At 61.5% G+C, this 11,931-nt stretch overlaps 2 protein-coding genes across 2 annotated transcripts; both read right to left on the bottom strand.

The window, feature by feature from the left end:
- Positions 1-118: 118 nt before the first annotated feature.
- F751_4133 (hypothetical protein) lies at positions 119-1,782 on the bottom strand (the record flags this gene model as incomplete). The annotated part of the gene is made up of 3 exons (XM_011402235.1): positions 119-754; positions 973-1,589; positions 1,662-1,782. The coding sequence occupies 3 exons, from the start codon at positions 1,780-1,782 to the stop codon at positions 119-121; spliced, it is 1,374 nt and encodes a 457-aa protein (XP_011400537.1).
- A 2,229-nt stretch (positions 1,783-4,011) lies between these two features.
- F751_4132 (Apurinic endonuclease-redox protein) lies at positions 4,012-11,752 on the bottom strand (the record flags this gene model as incomplete). Its single annotated transcript, XM_011402234.1, has 18 exons — positions 4,012-4,114; positions 4,616-5,063; positions 5,516-5,685; positions 5,846-6,210; positions 6,317-6,456; positions 6,631-6,727; positions 7,789-7,902; positions 8,039-8,120; positions 8,277-8,401; positions 8,726-8,860; positions 8,981-9,056; positions 9,215-9,276; positions 10,205-10,357; positions 10,500-10,630; positions 10,793-10,842; positions 11,031-11,147; positions 11,359-11,549; positions 11,666-11,752. 18 exons carry the CDS (start codon positions 11,750-11,752, stop codon positions 4,012-4,014), a joined length of 2,646 nt encoding a protein of 881 aa, XP_011400536.1.
- Between the last annotated feature and the right edge of the window lie 179 nt (positions 11,753-11,931).

The following is an 11,931-nucleotide window of genomic DNA, read 5'->3' as shown; positions in this document are numbered from 1 at the left end:
TTCGGAGATGGACTGGGTCTTTGGGTGTTGGGGGAGGAGGGACCCCCGCATGGCGACGAGGCAGGGGCTTGCCATCGCCTTCGGGTCGCCGCCGGGCTCGCAGCTGCCCTCCAGGCACCTACTGCGCCTGGAGGGCGCTGCGGGAGGCCTGGGAGCCGTCGCCCAGGGCGCTGCCGCTGCAGGAGGAGGCCAGGCCCAGGCCCAGGCCCCAGCTGACGTGGAGGGAGGGGGTGGGCCGCGCCGTGCGGGCGCGCACCAGCGGGGAGTCGCCCTCGCTGTCGCTGGCCGAGGAGGGCGTGGCGATGGCCCCCGGGGACGAACCCAGGAGCGCCTCTGCCTCCCCGCCGGCCTCCAGGTCGTCCAGCAGGTGCTCCTCCTCCTCGGCAGCCACGTTGCCACGCGGGCCCAGGAACAAGGGCGGGCAGGCGTGCGTGGCGCAGGCGCGGGAGCCGCACTCGGGGCAGCCGTCTGCGCGGGTGGACGGCGGGACGGCCCCCGCATCCGGCGTGTCAATCGCGGCAGCCGCGTCCTGCGCGTCTGCCTGGGGCTGCAGCGACTGGATCAGACGGCGCTGGGCGTCAGACGCGGCGCTCCCCCCCCCGCCCCTGCTCCGCGGCTGCACTGCCACGTCCTTGGACTTGCCCTGGCCGGGGTGCCACTTGGAGAGCATGGCGCCCAGGGCGCGCCAGGGGGGCAGGGAGAGGTCCTTCTCGCTGAAGGCGCGCTGCATCTCGCCGCACAGCACCTCCACCAGCTGCGGGGGATAAAGGGGGGGGGGGGTTTGTTGCCAAGGATCTGATCATGTCACGGGGAATTTGCCATGGGAATACATAAGAATTCACGCCATCTTGCGCCGATAGGGAGCTGTCCAGGTCACCCAGAGATGCCATTGTCCACCCTGAACGGCACTTACACAATCCCCACCCCCCCACACCACCACCACACACACACACACACACTGCCACCACTCACCTTCTCGAGACGAGCGGGGGGGAGCACCACCTCCTCGGGCACCATGGCCATGACCCTCCTGTATCGCTCCATCATGTGCGCAATCTGGAACTGTTCGCGAAAGGCGGGGTCGACGATGAGGTCACAGGGCGTCCCCGGCCCTGCCAGCGACACGGCCAGGAAGGAGTGGCGCAGGTTGCGCAGGCAGGCGCCGCAGCGCCCGCCGCCGTTGGCGGTGCGGATGCGCACCCCGTACCCCAGCCGGTGCAGAACCTCGGCCAGGGAGGCCAGGGTGAGGGCCCTACCGCGGCGCAGCGCGTCGTCGCGCGCGAAGCGGACGTGCAGCAGCACCATGTACTCGGCGTCGCTGGTGGGCTCCAGCGCTGCCAGGATGGCGGCGCGTGTGGAGGCCAGATCCGTCTCATCCAGGGTGGCCACTCGGGCCAGGTGGCTGTGCTCCAGGTCTAGGTCCATGTCGAAGAGGAGGGAGGGCACCCGGTGCATGGCAGAGCGGGGGATAGGGCAGGGGAGGGTGCCCGCCAGGCTGGGGGCCGCCTTGGTCAGGCGGGGCCGGTCCTCGGAGTAGGGCACGCGGATCACTTGGCGCACCATCCTGGCGCTGGGGAGGGAGGCTGAGCCTGTGGAAGGGAGATTGGGCGGGGGGGTGAGGAATGGGGAAGGAGGGGGAAGCTGGGGCACGTCCTCGTGACACTCGACTTCCCGGGGGCGGGACGCCCAGCCCAGCATGACCGCCTTGTTCAAGTCACGCGAGACAGGGCAGATCACGGGCCGCACGCCAGGGGCCCCGCCCGCCAGCCCGTTGGAGGGCATGGGACGCGTCGCACGAACGGCTGCGCACCACCCCCAACGAAGCTTGCACCGTCAGCACCCTTACCCTCGAGGCGGACGTCCGCTGTTGGTCCCGTAACGCCGTCTACCAGCTTCTCCAGCTCTAAAGCGCCGAGATCGAGGTTGTCCGAGACGGGTGTGCGGCGCACACGCAGGTTCTAGAGAGCACGCGGGAAAGTATGGTGGCAGCGAACGATACTGGTAGAGTACTAAAGAGCGCTAACAGGTTTATAATCACTCAAATGTTTGCACGGACTTTCGCTAATACACATTACATAGTTGCTCCACCACGCCAACCACACAAAATCCCTGCCGGACGCCTCCCGAGAATTGACCGAACTGACACGTGACGGAAATTCAGATTCTGTTCTACCTTTCCTCGGGAAGTTGACCAAGCGATGGAAAGCTGACGCGGCTCCCCTTCAAGTTCTTGGGCGTCACTTGACATCGTTGCGTAGCGGAGGTGTTCGGTGGTGATGTTTGACGGGCTGTGTCGTGCCGGTGGCCCCTGGACCGACGCCGCACTCATGGTCCTCGAATCGTTTTTTCTCCGATCAAGTCAGATTCTCCCTCACCACAGGTGGAGGATCTGCATCTCATGAGGCATCCTCTGATCCCAGACTTGGTGTCGGCATGATGATATTATTATACTGTGGATACTTTGCATGCTGCGAAGGTGCAGCCGATGCAGTGCCTCAGTGTACCTGGGCGAGTCAAACCTATGAGAACACATCCTGGGTGCCATTGGCCTTGGAGAAAATCAAGCACAGAGCAGACCACAATTGTACTCCCCAACTAAGAATGAGGTTGGCCTCGGGATATCGCATCTTAACCCCGGTAGCTTGCTATCGACTGGTCTGTAAACACATGATACAATTGACCTGGCTTGCCCTTCCCCTCGGCTGACTCTCAGCATTGGCGGACTCTCAGCATTGGCGGACTCTCAGCATTTGCGGACCAGCCAGCATAGCAGATAAGTGGTCTCTCCTGCTTACAACTGAAGGTCATGACCGAGCGTGTGGGGAACGCCCGACATGCCCAGATTGCTTTTGGTAACCGCAATCTCATGTAGAAGTTGAAGGACACAAAGCATGGACAGTCGACAACATCACTCGTTTCACTGTTGATGATTCACTTCTCATGATGAGCAGTTTGCGATGTCCATCCATAGCCACTGCACTACCTGGCAGCAATACTCTTCCGCAATTCATCAAGGCGGGGGTGTTCCACACGCTGCAGTGGACACCGGCACCCGCAAACTCCCACTGATGTCCCGCTTATAGTCCCAAGCTCTGGTGTGGCTCACATAGCACAAGCAGGTCTGCACGTCTGCGCGCTGTATGCTGCATTTAACAATACCAATGCGCCAGCGTTTTGCCTTCGTTGTCGATTTGCAGCGACACGCGACTTGACATTCTGGCTTTAATGATGCAGGATTTGTCCCCCAAAAGGGACATGACCAAGTTGACACTCGGACGAACAACTCGTATCGACAGACCTCATTCAACACGAAAGAACGCCATGCAGAGGGGGGCCTGTTGCACCTCCTGGGTCAAAATGACATGAACCTCTATTGTTCTGGCAAAGCCCTACACGATTCAAGGTTCAGCCCGCGTTTCAGCTTAGACACACCTGGTTGCCCTGACCCGGCATCTTTGCATCTCGATTGATTTGCTTGAGCTCAAGAGCTTCGCGGCATCCTAGCCGGGAGCCTCTGCACCTTCCTCCACCGACCAGCTTATGTCCGTGAGCTTTAGCCAGAACACCCCTCAACAGCCCGGCTGCATGCACTGTCTCACCTGCGGAGGAGTTTCCTCCTACAACAAAGCCTGCTCAGAGAGGTGAGCAATCGCTCGGCGCTCGCGCCGCGCGTGGTGGGGGCTTGCTGTCTCTGTCAGTACTGCTCCGACACCCTTGGCCTCCCCGAGCGGAGGAAACGTGCTGCCGGCCCCGTCAAGCATCACACATGCGCTTGAGACATCTTATCGTTTCACATACTGCAGAGCGATGGGAGTTGGGATGCTCTCCAGCGTCTCCGCGTGGTGGCCCGCTGGACTGACCAATCCTCGCGTCTACTTCGCCCTTCACGCTGCCCGCCTTCGGCACGACATTGCGGCACGCGAAGGGTGCGCAGACAGGGAGTCAAATTTGCTAGTGTTGTTTTTCGGATCTTGTGACCCAACTCAGGAATTGCGACCCGTCGCCCACTTCTCAACCTCTCTCCTTTGTGGACTGCAGGTCCGAGAGCACGTGGCGAACCCCCAGCTCCAGTCCACAGACGTCTGGCCTCAGGGCCCGAAGGCAGGGCAGCAGGCTGCAAGTGAAGTTGCCTGTGTACGAGGACAGCTTGGACACAGCAGACATCCAGCACGTGCGGAAGGTGGATGCCCTGCAGCGTCCGGCAGAGGCGCAGGACCTCGCCCACTCCCCGAAACGACGGCGGTTGTCGTCCGCAACAGAGGACGCACCTGGCATGAGCTTGTTGTGAACACGCAGCCTTCGCTGTTTCGATTCCAATCGTCCCGACGGCCGCCAGGATCGTCGTGTCGACGCACGTTTTCCCAGACCACTGTACATTTATGCCAGCGCCAATGAACGCACCGTCATACTGTTTCCCCCGACACGCCGCCTCTCCCGGCTGGAACGACTAGCATAGTTTGCATAGCATGGATACCAGTCTTGTGTACCCAGAGACCATACAGAGGGTTGGGGCCGGGACTGGGCATGGGCGCGAGGTCGCATGTGGATGGTGCGGGCGTCGCGTCAGAGCTCGCTCCTGTCCTCCGCCGCCCCCCCCGGGCCGCTCTCCCCCCACCCATCCAGCCGGTGCAGCAGGCGCACGTAGGCCTCCCGCCCCTTGTGGAACATGGACAGCTTCACCCGCTCGTCCGGCGCGTGGGGCCCGTCCCCCGGCAGCGCAAAGGCAAAGGGCACGGTGTCGATTCCCAGCAGTGTCTGGAACGCGGCGAGGGCGGGGATGGTGGCCCCGCACCGGTCGTGCACGGGCGCCGCGCCCAGCACCTCCCGCAGCACCTCCGCTGCGGTGGCCAGCACGGGCGAGGCGCGGTCCAGGGAGTAGGGGTTGGCCGCGAAGCCCAGTTCGCGCACCGTCACGTTGCAGGCGGGCGGGTGGTGCGCCGCAATGTGGGCCTCCAGCAGGGCCACCACCTCCCCCGGGCGCTGGTCGGCCACCAGGCGGGCGGCTAGCTTGGCTACGGCGGTGGCGGGGACGATGGTCTTCATGCCCTCCCCGGTGTGCCCACCTGTTCATTTTGTTTTTATTTTTGGGGGGGAGGGGGAGGGGATTCAGAGAAGCGAAGGGGATTGAGCGCTACCAGAGGAGGAGAGGAAGGAGGAGGAGGGGGAGGGAGGAGGGGGGGGGCCATGAAGTATGGAGTTGCAAGCAAGCCCGGGCTGTAGAGAAGGAGGGGTGAAACTGAAAGCAGATGTGGCTGCAGGGCATACAAGATCGAACGGCCCCCTTGACCTCATGCAACGCCGTGTACATACACCGGACTGCTGTTCTGGATGATCCAGGCTGTGGGGGTGGTCTGCGTAGACCACAAAACCATACCTCCACATGCATGTCCACACATGCATGCGGTACACATTCCACTCCACCACTCTAGCCTTGCGTGATGACCACCAGCATTCTTTGATCCCGTTCACCTCTCCACCCTCAACCCTGCGTTCAACCCCCCATGCCCTTACCCACCCTTAAAGCCGACGATCTCCAGCGTGGGCCGCAGCCAGAGGCGCTCCAGTGAGGAGAAGCCCTCCTCGCCGTAGGCCTCCACGGCCCCCACCCCGCCCTTCAGCTCCTCGTCCTCGTCGTAGTTGTAGGCCAGGATGTCGTCCCTGTCAGCCTGTGTAATGGGCCTCACCCTGTGGAACGGAGGGGTTGCATCGGGGCAGGAAGCAAGGGTGGCAGCTGCGCGTAGGTGTGTGTGTGTGTGTGTGTGTGTGTGTGTGTGTGTGTGTGTGTGTGTGTGTTCCCGGAGGTGCACTGCCACGAGCGTGCCCCGCCCCAGCCGCCGCCGCTCACCTGTCATAGAAGCCGCGCACGGCCACCGAGCCGTCGGCGTTGAACATGGAGCCCAGGAGCTGGGCCAGCGCGCGCACGGGGTTCTGCACTGCGCCGCCGTACATGCCGGAGTGCACGTCGCGCGCCAGTGCGCCGACCTGGACCTCGATCCCCGCCGCGCCGCGGTAGCCCAGGGTCAGGGAGGGGCGGCCCTCCCCCACCTGGCCGCCGTCGGCCGACAGCGCAAAGTCGGCGGCCAGGAGCGAGGCGTGCGCGGCCAGGAAGTCCTCCAGGTGCGGGCTGAGGACCTCCTCCTCCCCCTCGATCAGCACCTTGACATTCAGGGCCCGCAGCCCGCCGCCGCCGCGCAGCACGGCCTCCACCGCCTGCGGCGCGTCGCAGTGCCCACGTCGTGATGGCTCGGCGCAACGCACATCACAGCAGCATGCACCGCACTGGCCCCCGGCACGCCGCATCCTGTGTGGTCGCCACCCGGCCGCTCGCCTGCACGGCGGCCAGGAAGCCTCCCTTGTCGTCGGACGCGCCGCGGCCGTACAGGAAGCCGTCCCGCTCCTCGGGGTCGAATGGCCCGGAGGTCCACTTGTCGAGGGGTTCCGGGGGCTGGACGTCATCTGCAGGACGGCGGGGGCCAAGAGGGGTCGTAGCGCAGAGGTTGAAGCCTCGCCTTGGGGGGGGGCCCGCGGCGTGTACCCCCATATTTGGCCCCCCTCCCCTCCAAACAGGTGCACAACTGAGCCAGAGGGATCACGAGGTTTCCATCCAGGTTCCCTCCTGTGCTGCCTCACAGTGGCCGTAGATCAGGACGGTGCGGGCCTCAGGACGCGAGATGTACTGCCCGAATACCACAGGGCGAGGTCCCTTAGTGGGCAGGATCTCCACATTCTGTGGGAGGGGGGGGAAGTGTGCCAGCAAAGCCAGAGCGCTCAGTGCGTGTCAGGGAAGGGGTTGGGTCATGCAATGTGTCGTGCTTGCCGATCGGCTGGGGGACGGGGGGGGGGGAATGGCTGGATGGCATCGCCCACCTGCAGGCCAGCAGACAGCAGACGCTCCTTCACCCAATCGGCTGCCTCCAATAGATCGGGAAGGTGAGCGGATTGGGCAGACACTGAGGGAATGGAGACAATCTCCTTGAGCTCTTCCACATAGCTGTCATGTCTGGAGGATGTGTAAGCCAGTGATCCCTCGAGATCTGCCGAGACGCTCATGAGGAGCTGCAGGGCGAACGCCCACATCGCGAAGGCCTGCCGCGACACGGGCATGATGTCCTTGTAACGTGCGAACTTTCCGACCAGACGTACATATACTTGGTCATCATCCGTCGTAGCTCTTACACCTCATGCCATGCACGTGCACGTGAAGCCTCATGGGGGGGTGTGCTGAAGCCGGACTGCACTCACACCACTTCCCCTGTCTCTGCAGGCTCAATCTGCAGTCCAATCTCCTGCACAGTGGAATGACGTGGAGTTGTTTGGATGGTATAACCTTTGCCTGACATTGCCGAGTGCCACGAGGATCTGCCTTTCACCATCAGCCCCTGCGTGCCTCGGCATGTATCTCACGCTTCAGCTCCTCTGGGTTGCCCTCGTCTGCCTTGGCCACTTCCACAACCTGAGCCCCCGCAGAGCCTAGCCAGGCCACAGGATAGACAGGAGGATCAGGTCGGAGGATCACACAGCAGGGCGAATTCATTTACACACGGGGCGTGCCGAGTGGACCCATCACCCCTCGACTGTACAGCAAAAACTGACCTACACACTCACCCAGCTCTGCTGCCAAGTCCTTTGACGCCCCCACGAACAAGAGTTCGACCCGCTCATAATCCAGAAGCTGCAATAATGGGGGCCAGTGACTGGTGTTTGGTGCCACATGGAGCTTCTGAAAGCGATGCGTGCGACCAACGATAGGAGCCATGGACCCACAGCCCTCTGCAGATGGATCCCCACCTTGGGGTCCCTGGCAGCAATCCAGGCATACCCCTGGAACTCGTCTTCCAGTGCCTCTGGGAGATCAGCCTTCTCCCTCAGGCCCACCGCTGGATTGCTGGTCTTGTTGGGGTTCTGAGGCATTTAGGGAAGAGAACTGGGAATTCGCACCGAGCCCGGCTGTGCTCCCTGTCATGCTCCTGCCAGCGATCATCTTGTCCAACACAAGCTCGCACCAGGAATGCTCACAGCATGCCTGACCAGGCTTCACCTTGACGCTGAGCCCAAAGGACCCCTCCAGCTCGATGCCACACATTCTCTGGGCTTCGCTGGGCTCAGTAGGCAGCTCCAGCCTGGTCGGGAGTTTGAGCAGGAGTGCTGGCTGTCTCAACAATCACGACCGATGCCACAGGCATCCAGTTTTCTCACACAAAGGACAAGAAATGACCTCCCCCAACCCCACACGAGCGTCACGAGCTGGCATGCACCCCCAGGCCTGCTCAGCTCACCTGTACACAAAGTTGGTGCCCGAGCCATGCTCCAGAATGGAGTAGGCGCCCTCCCCTGCAGCCCGGCAGGCACCCACCACCCTCTCCCCCATCGTCGTAGTCTGGTACCGCTGGACCCCCATGCCCTGTGCGGCAACAAGGAGGGCAATCGTGGTGATCAGCGCGGGAGACTCTGCCGACCAAGCATCCTGCCTCTGCTCCCACACCATGCAGTACCTGAAGCAGTGTCCCCTTGTCTTCGGCCACCGCCTCGACAAATGCAAAATACCTCTGGGGTGTCAGGGAGGGGGGTGGTGGCGGCCAGGCCAGCTGTGCAGGACATGCACAGTCTACAAGGCTCACTACCCAATGCGAAGCAATCTCATGCAGGCCCGGTATCCAAGCACATTGATCATCAAGACAAACTTCTAGCTCCCAGGGGCCTGGTAGCATATTGGTAAACGAGGTACCTCGTGATTGAAGATGGCTGGCAGACGTTTCTTGCCAATCACGATGAGCCTCGACTTTGACCCAGGCTGGCTAGGCTCCAGGAGGAGGTAGAACCTCTGCACATCCTCAAGTTTCCCAACATGGTCTAGACCAACCTGCGGGGCGGTGAGTATAGAACGGGTTTGATTTTATTGCATGGGGTGGTGTTGCAAAGCAGCAGGTTTCCAGAATTACGTTGCCGGTCAGAAGCAGGATCTCATCCGCGAAAGTCTCACCCTTGGGCGATAGAAGAAGAACACTTTCCCAGACTCTACAGGATCTTTGCTGTCAGCTAGCACGTCCCCAGAACCGCTGTTGTTTGTTGTGCCTTTTGGACTTTCAGCCTGGCTCTGGTCCTCTCCAGTGGGGCTGATGTGCTCTGGTGAGGAGCGCGACTCCGATGCATCCCCTTGATGGCTGGTCTTTGCCTGCTTTGCGGCAGGCTCTTCGCTAGCCACATCAGTGCCCACCTTTTCCTGGAGGTCTGCATCAGGGCTGCCTCCTGCCGGTGGTATACTGGGATGCTGGGGGCCTGTCATCCCACGGATGGACAACAGGTTGGGGCATGATCACAACTTGTAAAACCCTAGCCGCCAGCCACCCACTTTACACCGCATTGCCGATATCCTACTGACAAGATTTACCTGCTCCATCAAGCCTGGATGCCTTGGTAAGCCCCTGATCTCCGCTACCAGCATCGTTCCCCTCTGAATTTGCACTGGACCCTATAGCAGGTAGATGCACAATTGGACAGGTCGACATCGGCTCGGCTCTACCAGCTCGCCATCGTCAGGTCATGTGATCCTCCAAGGAGCCCTCACGACATTTCAAGATAGTCATGAGACCCACCCGATCTCTCGGCGATGGCCTTGGCTGCTGGATCTGACTGACCAGTGTCATCACCTTTCCGCACGCGTTTGGCACGAGCACGAGTTGTCACCATGGCACCCGAATATCTTGCTACACGAAATTTCTTCTTTTGAGACTGAGGTGACAGGTCAGAAAATGGTTCCGGAGACTTTCCCGGGGAATGTGCAGTGCTGCTGTGTGCGCCTCGCGTTCAGGTAGACGCCACGAAGCTGGTTAAGATGGAAAAGCACGAGGATTCCACCATGCCCTAAACCCAGCCCCATGTCGGCCCGATGATGGCCCCAGCGATGGTCTGATTTAAAAGGACAATGCCTTATTATATGGAGGGAATTCCGAGCAGACCGGACCCGTATGGCTATCATCCTCCCTTTTCCTCGTCGAGACGGACGGTCAGACCGAGGGGGCAATGGTCTGAACCCATAACATCGTGCAGATGGAAAACATCGTAGACAGACGGCCACAGGCTGCCGCTGACCTTCAGGGCAAGGATGCGATCACAGCATGAGGCACAGCCATCTGTGAACATCATTGTGGACACAGACCAGCACCCTCACACCCACCCCACCCTTCACTACTCTCCTGCCACTCACCAGGAAGTAGTCCAGTCTCCACCCCTTGTTCCGGGCTCGCAGGTTGAACCTGTAGGACCAGTAGGTGTATCCGGTGTGCTCTGGATATCTGGTCCGGAAGGCATCCACCCAGCCAGCATCCATGTATCGCTGCTGGAAGGAGTCTCTCTCTTCCTGCAGACATTGTGAATGATTGGAGTTGTGTGTTTTGTCGTGAATGTGAGGTGTGAAGGGCGTAACTACATGGTGGCCAGGCCTGTACTCCATATTGGGTCCTGATGAGCAAGTGCCAAGCGTCGACGGAGGGGTCCCCTACCTGGGTGAATCCCGCGCTCCTCAGATTGGTCTTGGGCGAATGGATGTCAATGCTCTGCCTGGCACAGTTCAGGTCCCCACACACGACCACCGGTTTCCGTGCTTCAAGTTTCTTGATGAAGGACGAGAAGGCTGCACCAGATTGTGAGGACAGTGCGAGGAATTCATTGTCAGGGAGGGCTTTAGGATTGTGAGCGCCATATCACTGATCGGTATGGCAGACACTGCGAGGTCAACCCCACATACAGGGAGTCATGGGCATGCGATTACACGCCTGAGTGTATCAGGCCCCACCTTCATCCCAGCTGCCCACTCGGTACTCCAGTCGCTTCAGTCCCTCCCCGCTGCCGAGGGAGGGGGGAGTGGGGCTGGGAGGTGAGCGCTCGGTCTTCAACTCAATCCCCGGCAGCATGTCAGGGTGCACAGAGGAAGGCCATACATCCCCTGCCACTACCACACAGACCCCTGCGCACACGTGCGTTGGGGCCTGACAGGTGCCACAGACCCCGTGCCACCCCAGGCACCGCTCAACCTGTTGGGGACATAGACGGTGACAAGGTAGAAGGTGTCAAACTCGGCCGCCAGCACCCGACCCTCTTCGTCATGGCCGGGCGAGCCCATGCCACACACCGTGCTGACGGGGGGGATCCTGTGGCGTAGCGGATGCAGAGCAGTGCATTCATGGTGTCAAGCAGACATGCTGAAGAACCCAGGGTTTGTGTGAGGGAAGGACACAGTGCAGCATGTGGGGCCCGGCGCCCGCCCTGCTCCCAACGTGCAACGGGAGGCGATGGGCAGCTGCCCGTTCTCTGCTTCACCCGAATATGGCTGTGCACTCTCCCAACAGCCTCCCAGAAGACCTGGTGAGGATGGCGGTGCCGGAGTACCCCTTCTTGGCAGTGCTGCAGTTCCAAGTGATCTGCCACTCGGGATCGAGGGCCAGGAGGTTGTGCAGCTCCTCGTCGCAGTGACTGGTCTGCAGCTTGATCTCCTGCAGGCACAGGACGTGCGGCTGCTCCCGGGCGATCAGCGACGCGATGGCCGTGGGGTCCTGGGGGGGGTGGGCGTGGCTTTCTTTGGTTGTCACCGGGTGCGCCCAGCAGGCCCGGCAGCTGGCCAAACACATGGGTGTAGGTCCTCCTCTCCCGACCCTCCTCCCAATCCCACCTTCTTGAGGAGGCCACGCAGGCCTGCAACGTTCCAGCACAGGATCGTGGCGGCAGCAGCCGTGGAGGGCAGGGCGGGTGCGCGCATGGAAACGTCGTACAAAGGTGGGGGAGGGGGGAGGGGGAGCGTGGCTTGCGAGCCTTCTTGGTGGCGGTTCTCACCGGTGCCTCTTCCGGCTCGGGCTCCGGGCGTTTCGGTGTGTCGGATGTGGCCATGTTGTGCGGCGCATTCTTGGCATCTGCTGAAGCTGTGACGTTTCTGCCCCG

This window comes from Auxenochlorella protothecoides (genome assembly GCF_000733215.1).
Source record: "Auxenochlorella protothecoides strain 0710 unplaced genomic scaffold scaffold47, whole genome shotgun sequence".
NCBI lineage: Eukaryota > Viridiplantae > Chlorophyta > Trebouxiophyceae > Chlorellales > Chlorellaceae > Auxenochlorella > Auxenochlorella protothecoides.
The sequence above is the reverse complement of the archived record's forward strand: the minus strand, read 5'-3'. Positions and strand labels throughout refer to the sequence as shown.